Consider the following 12,947-nt stretch of genomic DNA (forward strand, 5'->3'; position numbering starts at 1 on the left):
TCATCTCGTACGGCCATTCCTCTCTGTGCTACCCGAGGTGCAGACCGCAGATCGCAAGGTGCCGTTTCGAGAGAAGGTTCTCTACACCGTTGTTTCTCTCTTCATCTTCCTGGTGTGCAGCCAGCTGCCCCTTTATGGGATCCACTCGGCCACCGGCTCCGACCCCTTCTACTGGATGCGTGTCATCCTGGCTTCCAACAGGGGCACTGTCATGGAGCTCGGGATCACCCCCATTGTCACTTCGGGCCTAGTTATGCAGCTGCTCGCTGGATCCAAGATCATCGAGGTGGACAACAGCGTCAGGGAGGACCGAGCCCTTTTGTGAGTCCCATTGAATTATTAACTTCTCTTTCTTTCGTGTTATCTGCACACATGGTGCACATGGACAACGCAGGCACATGTAGATACAAGGCACATATGCATCTCTTTCAAAATATAGCTTTTCTTGAGGACGCATATGGACATAGGCACATATGGAGCCACATGCACCTATCAAAACATAAATGTTCCCTCTTCAATTGAGAACTCACATGGACATATGAACTCTTGGTCTCCACGGATTCGGGCAACCTATTACACACGTGGATTTATGCACCTTTTTGGAATCCTACAATTGATGACTGATGTGCTCGTGGGATGCATGTCACACATGGACATATGTTCTCTTCCTCTTTAATTGATAACTCTTGTTCTACACGGATTCGGGCAACTTATGGCGCATGTGGATATATGCACCTTTTTGGAATTCTACAATTGATGACTGATGATACACACGCAAACATATGCACCTTTTTCTCAAAAAATTATTTTTTCCTCCTTCAATTTACGATTTTTAAATGTGTTGGTTTTAATTATGTAAAGCAAAGTGGCTGAAGTTCACCCATTAATTCTTGTGGAGTTTGAGTGATCTTTGGATTACACCTGGTAGGAGTGTGCTGTGGTATGTAGTCACAAAATGGGTAGAGTCGTCCCTTGGTGCTTATGAGATGCGTGACTGATTGCAGTTTTTGAATGTCAAATTCCATTACAATGTTAAAAAATTGTAAGTCTCAAGTATCTTTCTTGCTCTCAATACCATAATTGTCTATTTCATAGTAGCTAGCCTTGGTCAAGTTCAGTTCAAAAACTCGTATCATGGGAAAGTACGCAATCCAAAAAGAAACGGTTTTACAAGAGGTGCACGGACACTCATTGAGATAGAATGCTATGATGATTGATCTAGTCCTGATGGTATAGGATGCTAGAGGGGGTCCAGATGCCATGTGGTGGTGTCTTATAGCTTGGGGTGAGCTTCTATGGAGACCAAGTCTCTGGGGTCTTTTGTTAGGTGAGTGTGTTCATACACTATTAAGTGTGTTTGCTTTACAACGGAGTTCAATAGGGTCTTGTTTCTTCTTTCAAGGGATTGGTCTTGTTAAGTGAGTTCAGTAGGGTCTTGTTTCTTCTTTCAAGGGATTGGTTTTGCTTGCATAAACCCCAAAAAGCTGATCTTTTTTGAAGAGATTTTAGTCCCTAATCCATTGTAACCTGAAAAAACAGTGCTTTGTACCACTTGACCATAGGGTCCGGGAATGGTACCGCTTGACCCAAGGATCAGCACAGGATCCTCTACTTTGCATAGATCCGAGAATCGTATGACTTGATCTATATTGCCAAAACTAGACTTCAAGAGTAGTACCACTTGAGTCACTTGCTTCGGGAATATCACCACTTAAGCTAATACACCTAATCGGGGTCGTATCACACTTGTGTCTACTAGTGTCAAAGCCAATCGATAACTTACACACTAAGTTGGTCAATACTACCAAGTTGGCCAATGCTACCTTGGTGTAGAGGTGGGCTCAAGTTTCAGATCCTCGTCTCCCCTTGTCAAAGCCAAATGCTATGAGTCCAAAGCTGGTTTTCTCCAAGAACTGGTCCTCCCTCACGATCAAATAGCCGTCTGGTTCTCAAAATGGACTTGTGCTTGACTTGCATGAGAAAATTTTCCCCAAATCTTTTGTCGAAATCTCCCAAGTTTTGGTAGCTAGTGAAATTGGTAGACCTTGGCTTAACCATACTAATACCGTAGTGAATTCCCCAATCAAGACCATTTTTGTTACATGCGGAAGCTTTGGGAGTCTTCTTTCAGCCCTAAACACCATCTAGGAATATGCTAACGCAAAAACGCATGCAGAAGAGAGAGAGAGAGAGAGAGAGAGAGAGAGAGAGAGAGAGAGAGAGAGAGAGAGAGAGAGAGAGAGAGAGAGAGAGAGAGAGAGAGTTGAGTATTCAGTATATTTATAATGTACAAAAAGGTACAACGGTCCTTGCAGCCATAGGCTGCCTTCTTGAAAAGGTAAAAACCTAAATCTAAGCCTAGACGAATGATCCAGCCAATCAAGGACTGAATCCTGAAAACGATGAACTTTATTGCCTTTTATAGGCAAGGAAAAGACAAATTGAACTGGCCGATTGCTGGTCGGCCAGCTCCAAGACAAACATTATTCATTTTTCTGCAACCGACTGGATATATACTTGTATATGCTGGCCAACAGCCCTCCATGTCCTCCATTAGTCAAATCCCATGCCACAATGCAACTCATGCTCCAAAACTCTTGTTCTGATTTGTCTTTATCTTGTTGCCTCTTATGGGTTAGCTTGGGATTAGCTAGTGCATGTCTTGCACATGACATCCCCCTCTGCTTAACTTGATGACAAGATTCCAATCTGTATTCTTGGATGACTGTCATCATCCCATTCTCTGTTCCCGGAGTCCCCTTGTCATCCTTCCCCCTTTGGCAACCTTTTCATTGAACACCCGGACTGGTCTCCAAATCCACTCTTAACTCTCATGAAGATCTATGCATTTGTTCCAACGAGTCCCCATTACGTTCCTCTCCTATCCTTGAACATTGTCTCTGGTCTTATTTCCTAAGAAATGAGTCTGGCACTCTCACTTCACCCCTTGGAGGATCGTCCTTCCCTGGAATTGTTGCTTGAAAGCCTTTTTTGGTGTGTCTCAAGTGGCACCCAACTCATAGGACTGCCATCCCCTTGGGCTTTGTGAAACACCACTAATCAACCTCCTGGGAATTCTTCCATGTCTTGTGTTCCTTGCCTTGGGCTTCGTACTTGTGCACTTTCCTGTGCCTTGGACCTGTGCACCTTCATCTAGGACCGAATCAGTGTTTAGCCTTGCTGGCCTGATGCTCTGATACCAATGTTACATGCGGAAGCTCTGGGTCAGCCCTAAACACCATTTGGGAACATGCTAATGCAAAAATGCATGCGAGAGAGAGAGAGAGAGAGAGAGAGAGAGAGAGAGAGAGAGAGAGAGAGAGCTGAGTATTCAGTATATTCATAATGTACAAAAAGGTACAGCAGCTGTCTTTGCAACCATAGGTTGCCTTCTTGAAAAGGTAAAAACCCTAAATCTAAGCCTAGACTAATGATCCAGCCAAGCAAGGATTGAATCCCGAAAACGACGAGCTTTATTGCCTTTCATAGGCAGGAAAAGACATATTGAACTTGATGATATCCCCCTTTGCTAAACTTGATGATGGGATTCCAATCTGTATTCTTGGATGACTGTCATCATCCCATTCTCTATTCCTGGAGTCCCCTTGTCATCCTTCCCCCTATGGCAACCTTTTCACTGAACACCCGGACCTGTCTCCAAACCCACTCGTAACTTTGATGAAGATCTATGCATGTGTTCCATCTAGTTCCCATTCTGTTCCTCTCTTGTCTCGAAACACTGTCTCTGGTCTTCTTTCTTGAGAAATTAGTCTGGCACTCACTCCATCCCTTGGAGGATCATCCTCCCTTGGAACCGTTGCTTGAAAGCCTTTCTTGGTGTGCCTCAAGTGGCACCTTGACTCACAGGGCTGCCATCCCCTTGGGCTTTGTGAAACACCACCAATCAACCTCTTCGGAATTCTTCCATGTCTTGTGTTCCTTGCCTTGGGCTTCGTACTTGTGCACTTTCCTATGCCTTGGACATGTGCACCTTCATTTAGGACTGAATCAGTGTTTAGCCTTGCTGAGCCTGATGCTTTGATACCAATGCTACATGCGGAAGCTTTGGGAGTCTACTTTCAGCCCTAAACACCATTTGGGAACATGCTAATGCTAAAACTCCTGCAAAAAAGAGAGAGAGAGAGAGAGCTGAGTATTCAGAATATTCATAATGTACAAAAAGGTACAACTGTCCTTGCAACCATAGACTGCCTTCTTGAAAAGGTAAAAACCCTAAATCTAAGCCTAGATTAATGATCCAGCCAAGCAAGGATCGAATCCTGAAAACGATGAGCTTTATTGTCTTTTATAGGCAAGAAAAGACATATTGAACTGGCCGACCAGCTCTAGGACAGACATTATTCATTTTGCTGCAGCCGACTGGATATATACTTGTATATGCTGGCCGACAGCCCTCCATGTCCTCCGTCAATCAAATACTGGAGTGGATGCTGGTCCCATGTGAGCCCAGTCCGGGACAAGTCAGCAAGGGTTCCATTTTATGCGTTTGAGGTTAGGTGTGCATTGTCCTGCCCATGAAGCAGTGCCAGTCCGTATTGTAAGTCTCCCTTTGGAATGATGTCAGATGCTCTGAGTATCCGGTTTGCGACCAGGTGCCGGACATCTGTAGGTGGATTTAGGTTGCATATAGAAGAGGGGGCAGCCCTTTTGGCTCCCCCAAAAAAGGAGGTCAAACTTCTTGCATGACTCATAGGAGGTCTTTGAGACCACCCTAGAGAGGGCCAGCATGGTGTCGGCCAGCCCCAAGGGGGCCTGGACAGCAAGGCGGCTTACATGACTCACATGACTCTAGGTTGTGGTGTTGCCACTAATTTGGGCATGGGCATTTGTAGGCTTTGACTTTTGGCACACACTAGAGTGAGAGGGAAAGAAGAAAGTTAGCTCTCTCTCTTTTACTCAATAGCACTCTTTCTTCTTTCCCTTCTCTCTCTCACTCAGAAAGAAGAAAGTTTGCTTCAATTGAGTAGCATTTTTGGAGCATTAAGAGAGCCAACATCCAAATCTCTTTGTGAGCTTCTATGTGAACCTTGCTTGTGCAACACCCCTTGTACCGTCTTTTCATTGCATTGGTGTGAGTGGCACACACGAGAGTGAGGGAGGTAAAGCATTAGTTTCTTCATCTTGAGTGGCACAAGAAGGAAGAGAAATTCTATATGGCAAGTTCTTTGTGAGTAAGAAGAGGTAGAAAATACTATTTTTATACTTTGTGTGAGGCATTCACATTGAGTGCGAGTGAGATCTATGTTTGCAATTCTAGGTGAGAGAGAGAGGGGAAATTAGAAAGAGTGCCATTGAGTAAAAGAGAGGGACCCTTCGTGTGATCTATGTTATCTGTTTCACTGTACAATTCTACATAATGCATGTTTTTGTATCAATTATATTCTCTAGAGCAAAGTTTAAAAGCACATGGTGACATAAGTATAGTTTTCTAAATTCTGAACGAATTTGCTGGTTTTATGTTCTAAGTATGTGTGTTAAAGCATACTTTTGTATTATTTTGTTTTAGGGAGTGTAGGCTGTGATTATTCTCAGGGTAGCTTATTCTAGAGTCATTCTGGCTCTTGACTCACCCTTTGGTTCCTCCTCTGTTGGCTGAATCAACTTGGAGATATGTTTTACAGGAATGGTGCACAAAAGCTTCTTGGCGTAATGATCACGATTGGTGAGGCTGTTGCCTATGTGCTTTCGGGCATGTATGGTGATGTGAGGGATTTGGGTGCTGGTAATGCCATTCTGATCATTGTACAGCTGTTCTTTGCTGGAATCATTGTGATCTGCTTGGACGAACTTCTGCAGAAGGGATATGGCTTGGGTTCGGGCATCTCTCTGTTCATTGCCACCAACATCTGGTAAATTTTACTTGGGTTGAGTTTGTGAGCTTTACTATCACACGTGCAACATGATGCTCACGTGCCTTTGCTACCATCTCTGCAGTGAAAACATCATTTGGAAGGCTTTCAGTCCAACTACGATTAACAGTGGCCGTGGTGCCGAGTTTGAAGGGGCTGTAATTGCCTTGTTCCACTTGTTAATCACCCGCACAAACAAAGTTGGGGCTCTTAGGGAAGCCTTCTATAGGCAAAATCTTCCAAATGTGACAAACTTGCTAGCAACAGTACTCGTTTTCCTCATTGTCATTTATTTTCAGGGGTTTCGAGTTGTTTTGCCAGTACGGTCCAAGAATGCTCGAGGGCAGCAGGGGTCCTACCCGATCAAACTGTTTTATACCTCTAACATGCCCATCATCCTTCAGTCGGCTTTGGTCTCAAACCTGTACTTCATCTCTCAGGTAAACTGCGCTCCAAATGCTGATTTGATATTCAATTTTTTTTTGTCAGCAATTGTTCAACGGGATTTAATACTCAGCTATGCTTTTATGCTACAGCTTCTTTACAGGAAGTACAGCACAAATCTACTGGTTAATCTCTTAGGAAAGTGGAAGGAGTCTGAGTACTCTTCTAGTGGCCAACTGATTCCCGTTGGTGGTCTTGTATATTACATCACTCCTCCATCAAGGTGACAACATGCTTATTTTTGGCTGTGTTTTAGCATTTGTGTAGATTCCATCAGAGGACTCTTGTACCTGACTGTGGCTTGTGATGTGTGCAACATGTAGTTTGGGTGAAATCGCCGCAAATCCTTTTCATGCACTTTTCTATCTGGTCTTCATGCTTACTGCATGTGCACTTTTCTCAAAAACGTGGATTGAAGTCTCAGGGTCATCAGCGCGAGATGTCGCTAAGCAACTAAAGGTACCTGTCTTTTTTGTTAGTTATCCACGTATGCTTGTGCACGTGGTGCACACTCACACACGTGCGCGTGCGTGCACACTACACACCACGTGTGTGCGCGCACACGCCACACCCCCCATACAAAAAACAAGCGCAGAGAGAGAGAGAGAGAGAGAGAGAGAGAGAGAGAGAGAGAGAGAGAGAGAGAGATGCTATTAACGTTTACAAAGGGTCTATGAGACCAAAAATCTGTTGCATGTGATCCATGGGTAAACTGAATGTCAAGACAAGATGAAAAAGGTAAAAGGTTAGTTGTCGAAAGGATAGACAGGGCCAACATACTATGTAGTCTCTTTGTGTACAAAAAACGTGGATTGAAGTCTCAGGGTCATCAGCGCGAGATGTTGCTAACTACAGGCACCTGTCTTTTTTGAAGTCATCAGTGCGAGATGTTGCTAACTACAGGTACCTGTCTTTTTTGTTAGTTATCCACCTATGCTCGTGGACGTGGTGCACACACTACACACCACACACGCGTGTGCGCACACACACCACACCCCCCCCACACAAGAGAGAGAGAGAGAGAGAGAGAGAGAGAGAGAGAGAGAGACGTCGACAAGAGGCCAAAGTGGTCTATGAGACTAAAGTACCAATACATCCAAAACTCAAGGAAACTAAATGTCCCGAGTAGAAAATGAAAAGCATAAACTGAAAAACAACTAGCTATAACATGTGGCCAAAGAGGAACTAGTGGCTTGATACAACTGCCAAAGAGAGAGAGAGAGAGAGAGAGAGAGAGAGTAACGTCTACAAGAGGCCAAAGTGGTTTATGAGACTAAAGTACCAATACATCCAAAACTCAAGGAAACTAAATGTCCCGAGTAGAAAATGAAAAGCATAAACTGAAAAACAACTAGCTATAACATGTGGCCAAAGAGGTACTAGTGGCATGATACAACTGCCAGAAAAAGGCATATCTGATAAAAGTGTGGAATTGGAAAAATGGTAGGCTATGGGAAGCAGTTGAGATAGATTCATCCCATAATGTCTTGCATAGGTCGATCCAGCATAGACAAGCTAAAGCATCGAGGTCGTGCCGCATGACGTCGTGCTAATATCACCTGTATCCTCTGATAATGTCTCGGTTGGGGCCATAGTCCAGCGGGTTGTGGACGCCATGCTCTACATAGCTCTCCAGCTTTGTCCAGGGTGACTCCTCGAGGTGATAGAGATGCGCTTTTCTCAAAAACGTGGATTGAAGTCTCAGGGCCATCAACACGAGATGTTGCTAAGCAACTAAAGGTACCTGTTTTTTTTGTTAGTTATCCACCTATGCTCGTGCATGTGGTGCGCTCTCACACGTGCGCGTGCGTGCACACACACCACACCACACACCACATGCGTGTGCGTGCACACGCCACAGTTCCCACGCAAAAAACAAGTGCGGAGAGAGAGAGAGAGAAAGAAAGAAAGCTGTATTAACGTCTACTAGAGGCCGAACACGACCTATGAGACGAATCAATGTACAACTGTCAATGTCTTCTGGATGTCTAGAAAAAAAAAGGACAAAATGAACATGAAATAAACTATGAAAGTACTGAGCTAGTGGGGGGTGTGTGATGGATGGAGCACTACTACTGGAGGCTCAGTATGCAACCTATATGCGCAGGGTATACAAGAATGCAATGCAGATCTGTCTAGCTCCAACCAATACCATAATGGGGGTGTAATATGTGATACATAGGCGATGGCGAGGCAAAAATACCTCGGAGCATGATCTCCGGGTGTGAGTGTAAGTGAGCTAGCCTCTCCTGGATATGGTGCTAATGTCGAGCCCGTATCTCTGTGATCTCCCTCTGATGTAGTCTGGGAGTCTGGTAGCCTGGTGCTCTCGGTCTCCGTCTGGCTCGGAGGTCCGCAGCGTGCTGAAGTGTAACCTCCTCCTATGTCAGGGTAGGCACTGGGATAGATCTTTGGAAGAAATCAGTGAGCTAGAGCTGTCGCCCACCTCTCCTTGTGGTATGAGTTCGTAGTAGTGTCTCTCTGTGGCGCTGTGTCTCTAGCAAGAACTGGCCAAATCTGCGTTGGTCTGCGGACTCCATGATCTGGCGGAGTGAGGGATGTCCACTGAAGATGGTGGTGTATCTCTCTCTAATGACACTATATGCTCTGCATCTGCATACATAATGTTCCTCACTCTCAACCTCCTCATGGCATAGTCTGCATATCCTCTCTGCTATGGGGATCCATGCTGCCCTACCTGCCTCAATCTCAAGTTGGTGTGATGACACTCTGAGCTGGCCAATCACCACTCGGGCACTGTGAGGCATGTACACATCCATGCATCCAGGTCTCTATGAATCCAGCCACTGAGATACGCATAAACTGATCTCTGTAGTATAGCATGTTCGGCGGTAGAGGCTGACTGGGTGTAATCCAAGTCTCTTGAGTGTGTCGCTGCCCCCATAAATCCTGCCGAAGGACTCTATTCCTCTCACTGTGAGAGAGCTGGATGTGTATCATACTGGAAAGATGGCAGGTGATCTATGTCAAGACCATGCTGAGTGAGCCACTGTATCATCTGTGAATACCATGATCTCCTATCTCCACTCTCTGCGAACTGCCTGGACGCGTCAAAAGCTCTATGTGAGAGTCGATTTGATGGCATATCTCTGATCCTCTGTATGAAGCAGATCGTGTGGAAGAGGGCCTCTACTAGCATAGGAGGTGTAGCAAACTCCGTTAGGACAATGTCATGTGGGACGGAGGGTCTGTTGCGGATCATCCGTGAGAGCATGAGAATCTGAGGCCTCTCTATCTGAGACCATGTGGAGGTGGTGAGCCCAGGTGCCCATACTGCTGCAGCATACATCAAAGCAGGGGTGACTAGTGTGTCAAACAACCACCCCTTCGTGTGGGGCTCCTGGAAGTGTGCTTGGTGACACTGTCTCTCTAGCATGGCCAAAGCTGCATGAGTCTATCCCTGGCTGCATGTGCCATAGTAAATCTTCCTGGCGGAGTCGTAAATGTAATCCCCAGGTACACATATGAGTCTACCACCTCTACCTGTCCTGCTAGTGTGAAGATGGCCTGTCGTCAAACCGGCCCTAAGGTGTGGAAAATCATGGCCTTGGTTTTCCCAAGGTTCATTGTAAGCCCCCTCTGTGTGTAGAAGTCATCGAGTGCATGGAGATGGTAGTCCCATCCGCGACTCAGAGACCAGAATAACATCATCTGCTTATAGCATAATTGGTACCTGAGATGTCTACCCCGTCCCCACCACCGTGACCAATGAAGTCAGCCACCTCATCGATGTATAGCCCAAATAGTGTAGGAGAGAGTGGGCATTCTTGCTTCACACCTATGGTGCTAGCAATAACATCAGATAGCCCCCCGGGGCATCGTATGCGCCCGAAGACCTGCTCATATAAAGCATAGATGCCCCAAACCATCTCTGATGGGATCCCCAATGATTGTAGGCGCTGGAAGAGTCTCTCTCGTGGTACCATGTCAAATACTTTGCGGAAATCCACAAAGCAGCTGTATAATATCTTCTCTCGCGCCCTAGCCTGGTCAATCAGACATCTCAGAGTGAATATATGGTCAATAGTGGAGAAAGCTCGTCGGAATCCAGCCTGCCCTGGTGCTTGCAGTCTGCCGTATGTAGTAGAGATGACAGCTGGGTGGTGAGTGTGTCTAGAGGTGACAAGGGATCCTTAGGAATAGCCCGTCATATACATGATGCTCATATATGTCTGCCAAGTCATGGGTGAAGTAGAAAGTTGTATGCGATGCCTGTGTGGGTGCTGGTGTCTCATCCTCTGCTGTCATGGCATATCTCGATCCTCTAGGAGAGAAGTAGCATAGAGCAATGTATATCTTAATCCTCTGCTGTCATGGCATATCTCGATCCTCCTCGCCTCTACTCATCCTCTGCTGTCATGGCATATAACACCCTGTCTGTTGAGAGCTGCAGTCTAATCCACATGTATCTAGCCTCCTGGTCACGTGCTACCACCTATAGGCGCTCCTGTAGCTCTCGCTTGAAGAGTACCGCTATACCTCCAGATCCTCTCAATGTGCTCTGTCGTGTGGTCCCCCTGTATGTAACTGATAGCCCTTTACTTTGGGTAGCCCCCTCTCTGGGCTCTGGTGCGTCTCTGTAATAAGTAGTATGATGTCCTGTCCCTCCATGACCTCCTCCATCCTCCCGCGATGTGTCCAAAGTGTATCTGTGAATCTGGGTCCTCCATAGCCGATGTCCCATAGGCCTTCTGGCGCTAATCGGTGGCCTTGCCATATATATATCCGGAGGGACTTGGTGCCCGATGGGTATGCTAGCTTGCCCCGAATACGCCTTTGCCGCACGCGGCTTTCCACGGTCCATGCTTCATGACCCGGCTCCATTGGCCTGTCGAGCGCGTCTCGCGCGTTTTCCTTGCGGGTCTCACTGATCACTGGCGTTCATGCCTGGCTCGGCTCCCTCGGCCTCGTCTCGGGTCTTGCCTTCCATCCATGATCCGCCGGCTCGGCTGCATCTTGGCCCGTCGGCACGGCACGGCTCGCCGGTCGGCCGTTTTTCCACCGTTTTCGGTCCCGTCGGCGTTTTCGGTCCCGACTCCGTCAAGGTGGGGAGGGCAACCCCCGGGGCACCCGGCACCCACGGAACCTCACCCGCACCCGGGAAAGGCCTACGTGCCTACCCGGTGCGTGAGCGCGTTTCTAGGGTGCCTACCATGGGTCCATGCCTTGCCTCTCCTAGCACTTCCTCCCCATATAGATGCAATATATTCGGGGCGGGCTAGCATACCCCTCGGGCACCAAGTCCCTCCAGATAGAAATCCTGTTGGGGTAAAGGCATTATGCCCACCCTTATAGTGTGTACAAGCCCATAAGTTATAGTACATAGTACACTTAATACTTTTAATGTACTAAGTGCACTATGTGTACTAGTGCAATATACATGTGTGATAGGGGAGTCACACACTCTCACTTGGTGAGTTGACTTATCCCCACAACTCTCTTTCTCTCGCTCTCCCTGCTTCTCTGTGTATGTCTCCCACATGAAAACCTAACCCTAATTCTCTCTCCTATTCAACTGGTATTAGAGCCTTAAGGTTAACTCAGCAGTGGAGCAGTCGTACTGTTATGCTGAATTCTGATCTGAGCTGAATTCTGGTCGTGCTGAATTCTGATCTGAGGGTCGCCTTGCCTTTTTTGGTCGCCTTTCTCTGCCCAGCCAGCCCCAGCCAGTAGCGTGGGCTGCCTAGCAGCCACGAGGACTGCCCAGCCACTCAGGCGCAGCCAATCAAGCACAGCGAGCAGCCAGGCGCCTACAACAGCAGCCGTTGGTCCACAAGGCGCACGGCAAGTGGACTCCGTGGGGGCGTTAGACGGCGTAAAACCACCGAGTGGAGGTGACGTCAACAAAACATGCCTCGTCGCGTGTAGCGCTGGCTACCGGTCGGAGGCGGCGTCAACAAACGTCACGTGCGCGAAAGGGAGGCAGGCGAGCGTGGAGCTTTTTCGTGCATAGCAGGAGGAGTCGGCCGCCGTGCGTGAGTTCCAATCGGTAGCTGCAGCTCGTCACGGAGCCGTGCACCCATTCCTTGTTACGCCGTGTAACGTTGGCTCTGGTTGGCTCGCTTCTTCAGCCAACACGCTGTGTATCGGCCATCGCTGCCTGCTGAGGCAGCCTACACGTCACCGCTGCCTAATGGAGTGAGAGAGGCCGCCTACACGCTGCCCTCCAATATTGGATGCAGCCCAGAAGCTGGGCGTAGAGGAGTCCTTCACCAGAACAGCAGCAGCATCAGCAAACCCCCCCTTTTTTCCTGCAACAAAAAAAAAAATCAGAAAATTACCTGAGTTATTTGCTTCAATTTTTTGGAATTTGCATGTCCAATTTGCAATTGAGCAGGTACAATCATCAATTGAGCAGGTCAGGTGCCGAATTGCTCAATTTTTGAGCAAAATTGGCAAAATTGGGTGACATTGGTCACAATCAGGATCAATTTGCAGGAAATTGGATGTCGAAATTTGGGGCTTTTGATGTATTTGTGCAATTAAGCATTTATACATGCTGTATGATGTGAGAAATCGCACATTTGGGCAAAATTGCAGCAAATTGCAGTGCAAATAAAGGGGCTTTTGTGCCGATTAAGTTGATTTGCATGCAGGCACTCGCAGTTGATA

General features: G+C 47.0%; 1 protein-coding gene across 6 annotated transcripts in view; it reads left to right on the forward strand.

Annotated features, from left to right (window-relative positions):
* Nucleotides 1–12,947, forward strand: part of LOC147639398 (uncharacterized) — a 50,765-nt gene that overhangs the window by 391 nt on the left and 37,427 nt on the right. For 5 of the 6 annotated variants that reach the window (XR_015264799.1, XR_015264802.1, XM_086790829.1 and 2 more), the window contains exons 1-5: nt 1–321; nt 5,643–5,870; nt 5,956–6,310; nt 6,407–6,537; nt 6,638–6,773. The exon at nt 1–321 is cut by the window's left edge. Coding sequence is in view for 4 of the 6 variants with exons in the window: in XM_086790829.1 (XP_086646955.1) it covers nt 1–321; nt 5,643–5,870; nt 5,956–6,310; nt 6,407–6,537; nt 6,638–6,773 (1,171 nt within the window). In the remaining 2 variants the exon portion in view is untranslated. Of the gene's footprint in view, nt 322–5,642; nt 5,871–5,955; nt 6,311–6,406; nt 6,538–6,637; nt 6,774–7,138; nt 7,218–12,947 lie in introns of all 6 variants that reach the window. The other variant, XM_086790846.1, reaches the window with a different exon arrangement.

This window comes from Cibotium barometz, chromosome 4 (genome assembly GCF_041138505.1).
Source record: "Cibotium barometz isolate CiBa-2024 chromosome 4, ASM4113850v1, whole genome shotgun sequence".
In the NCBI taxonomy this organism is placed as follows: Eukaryota; Viridiplantae; Streptophyta; class Polypodiopsida; order Cyatheales; family Cibotiaceae; genus Cibotium; species Cibotium barometz.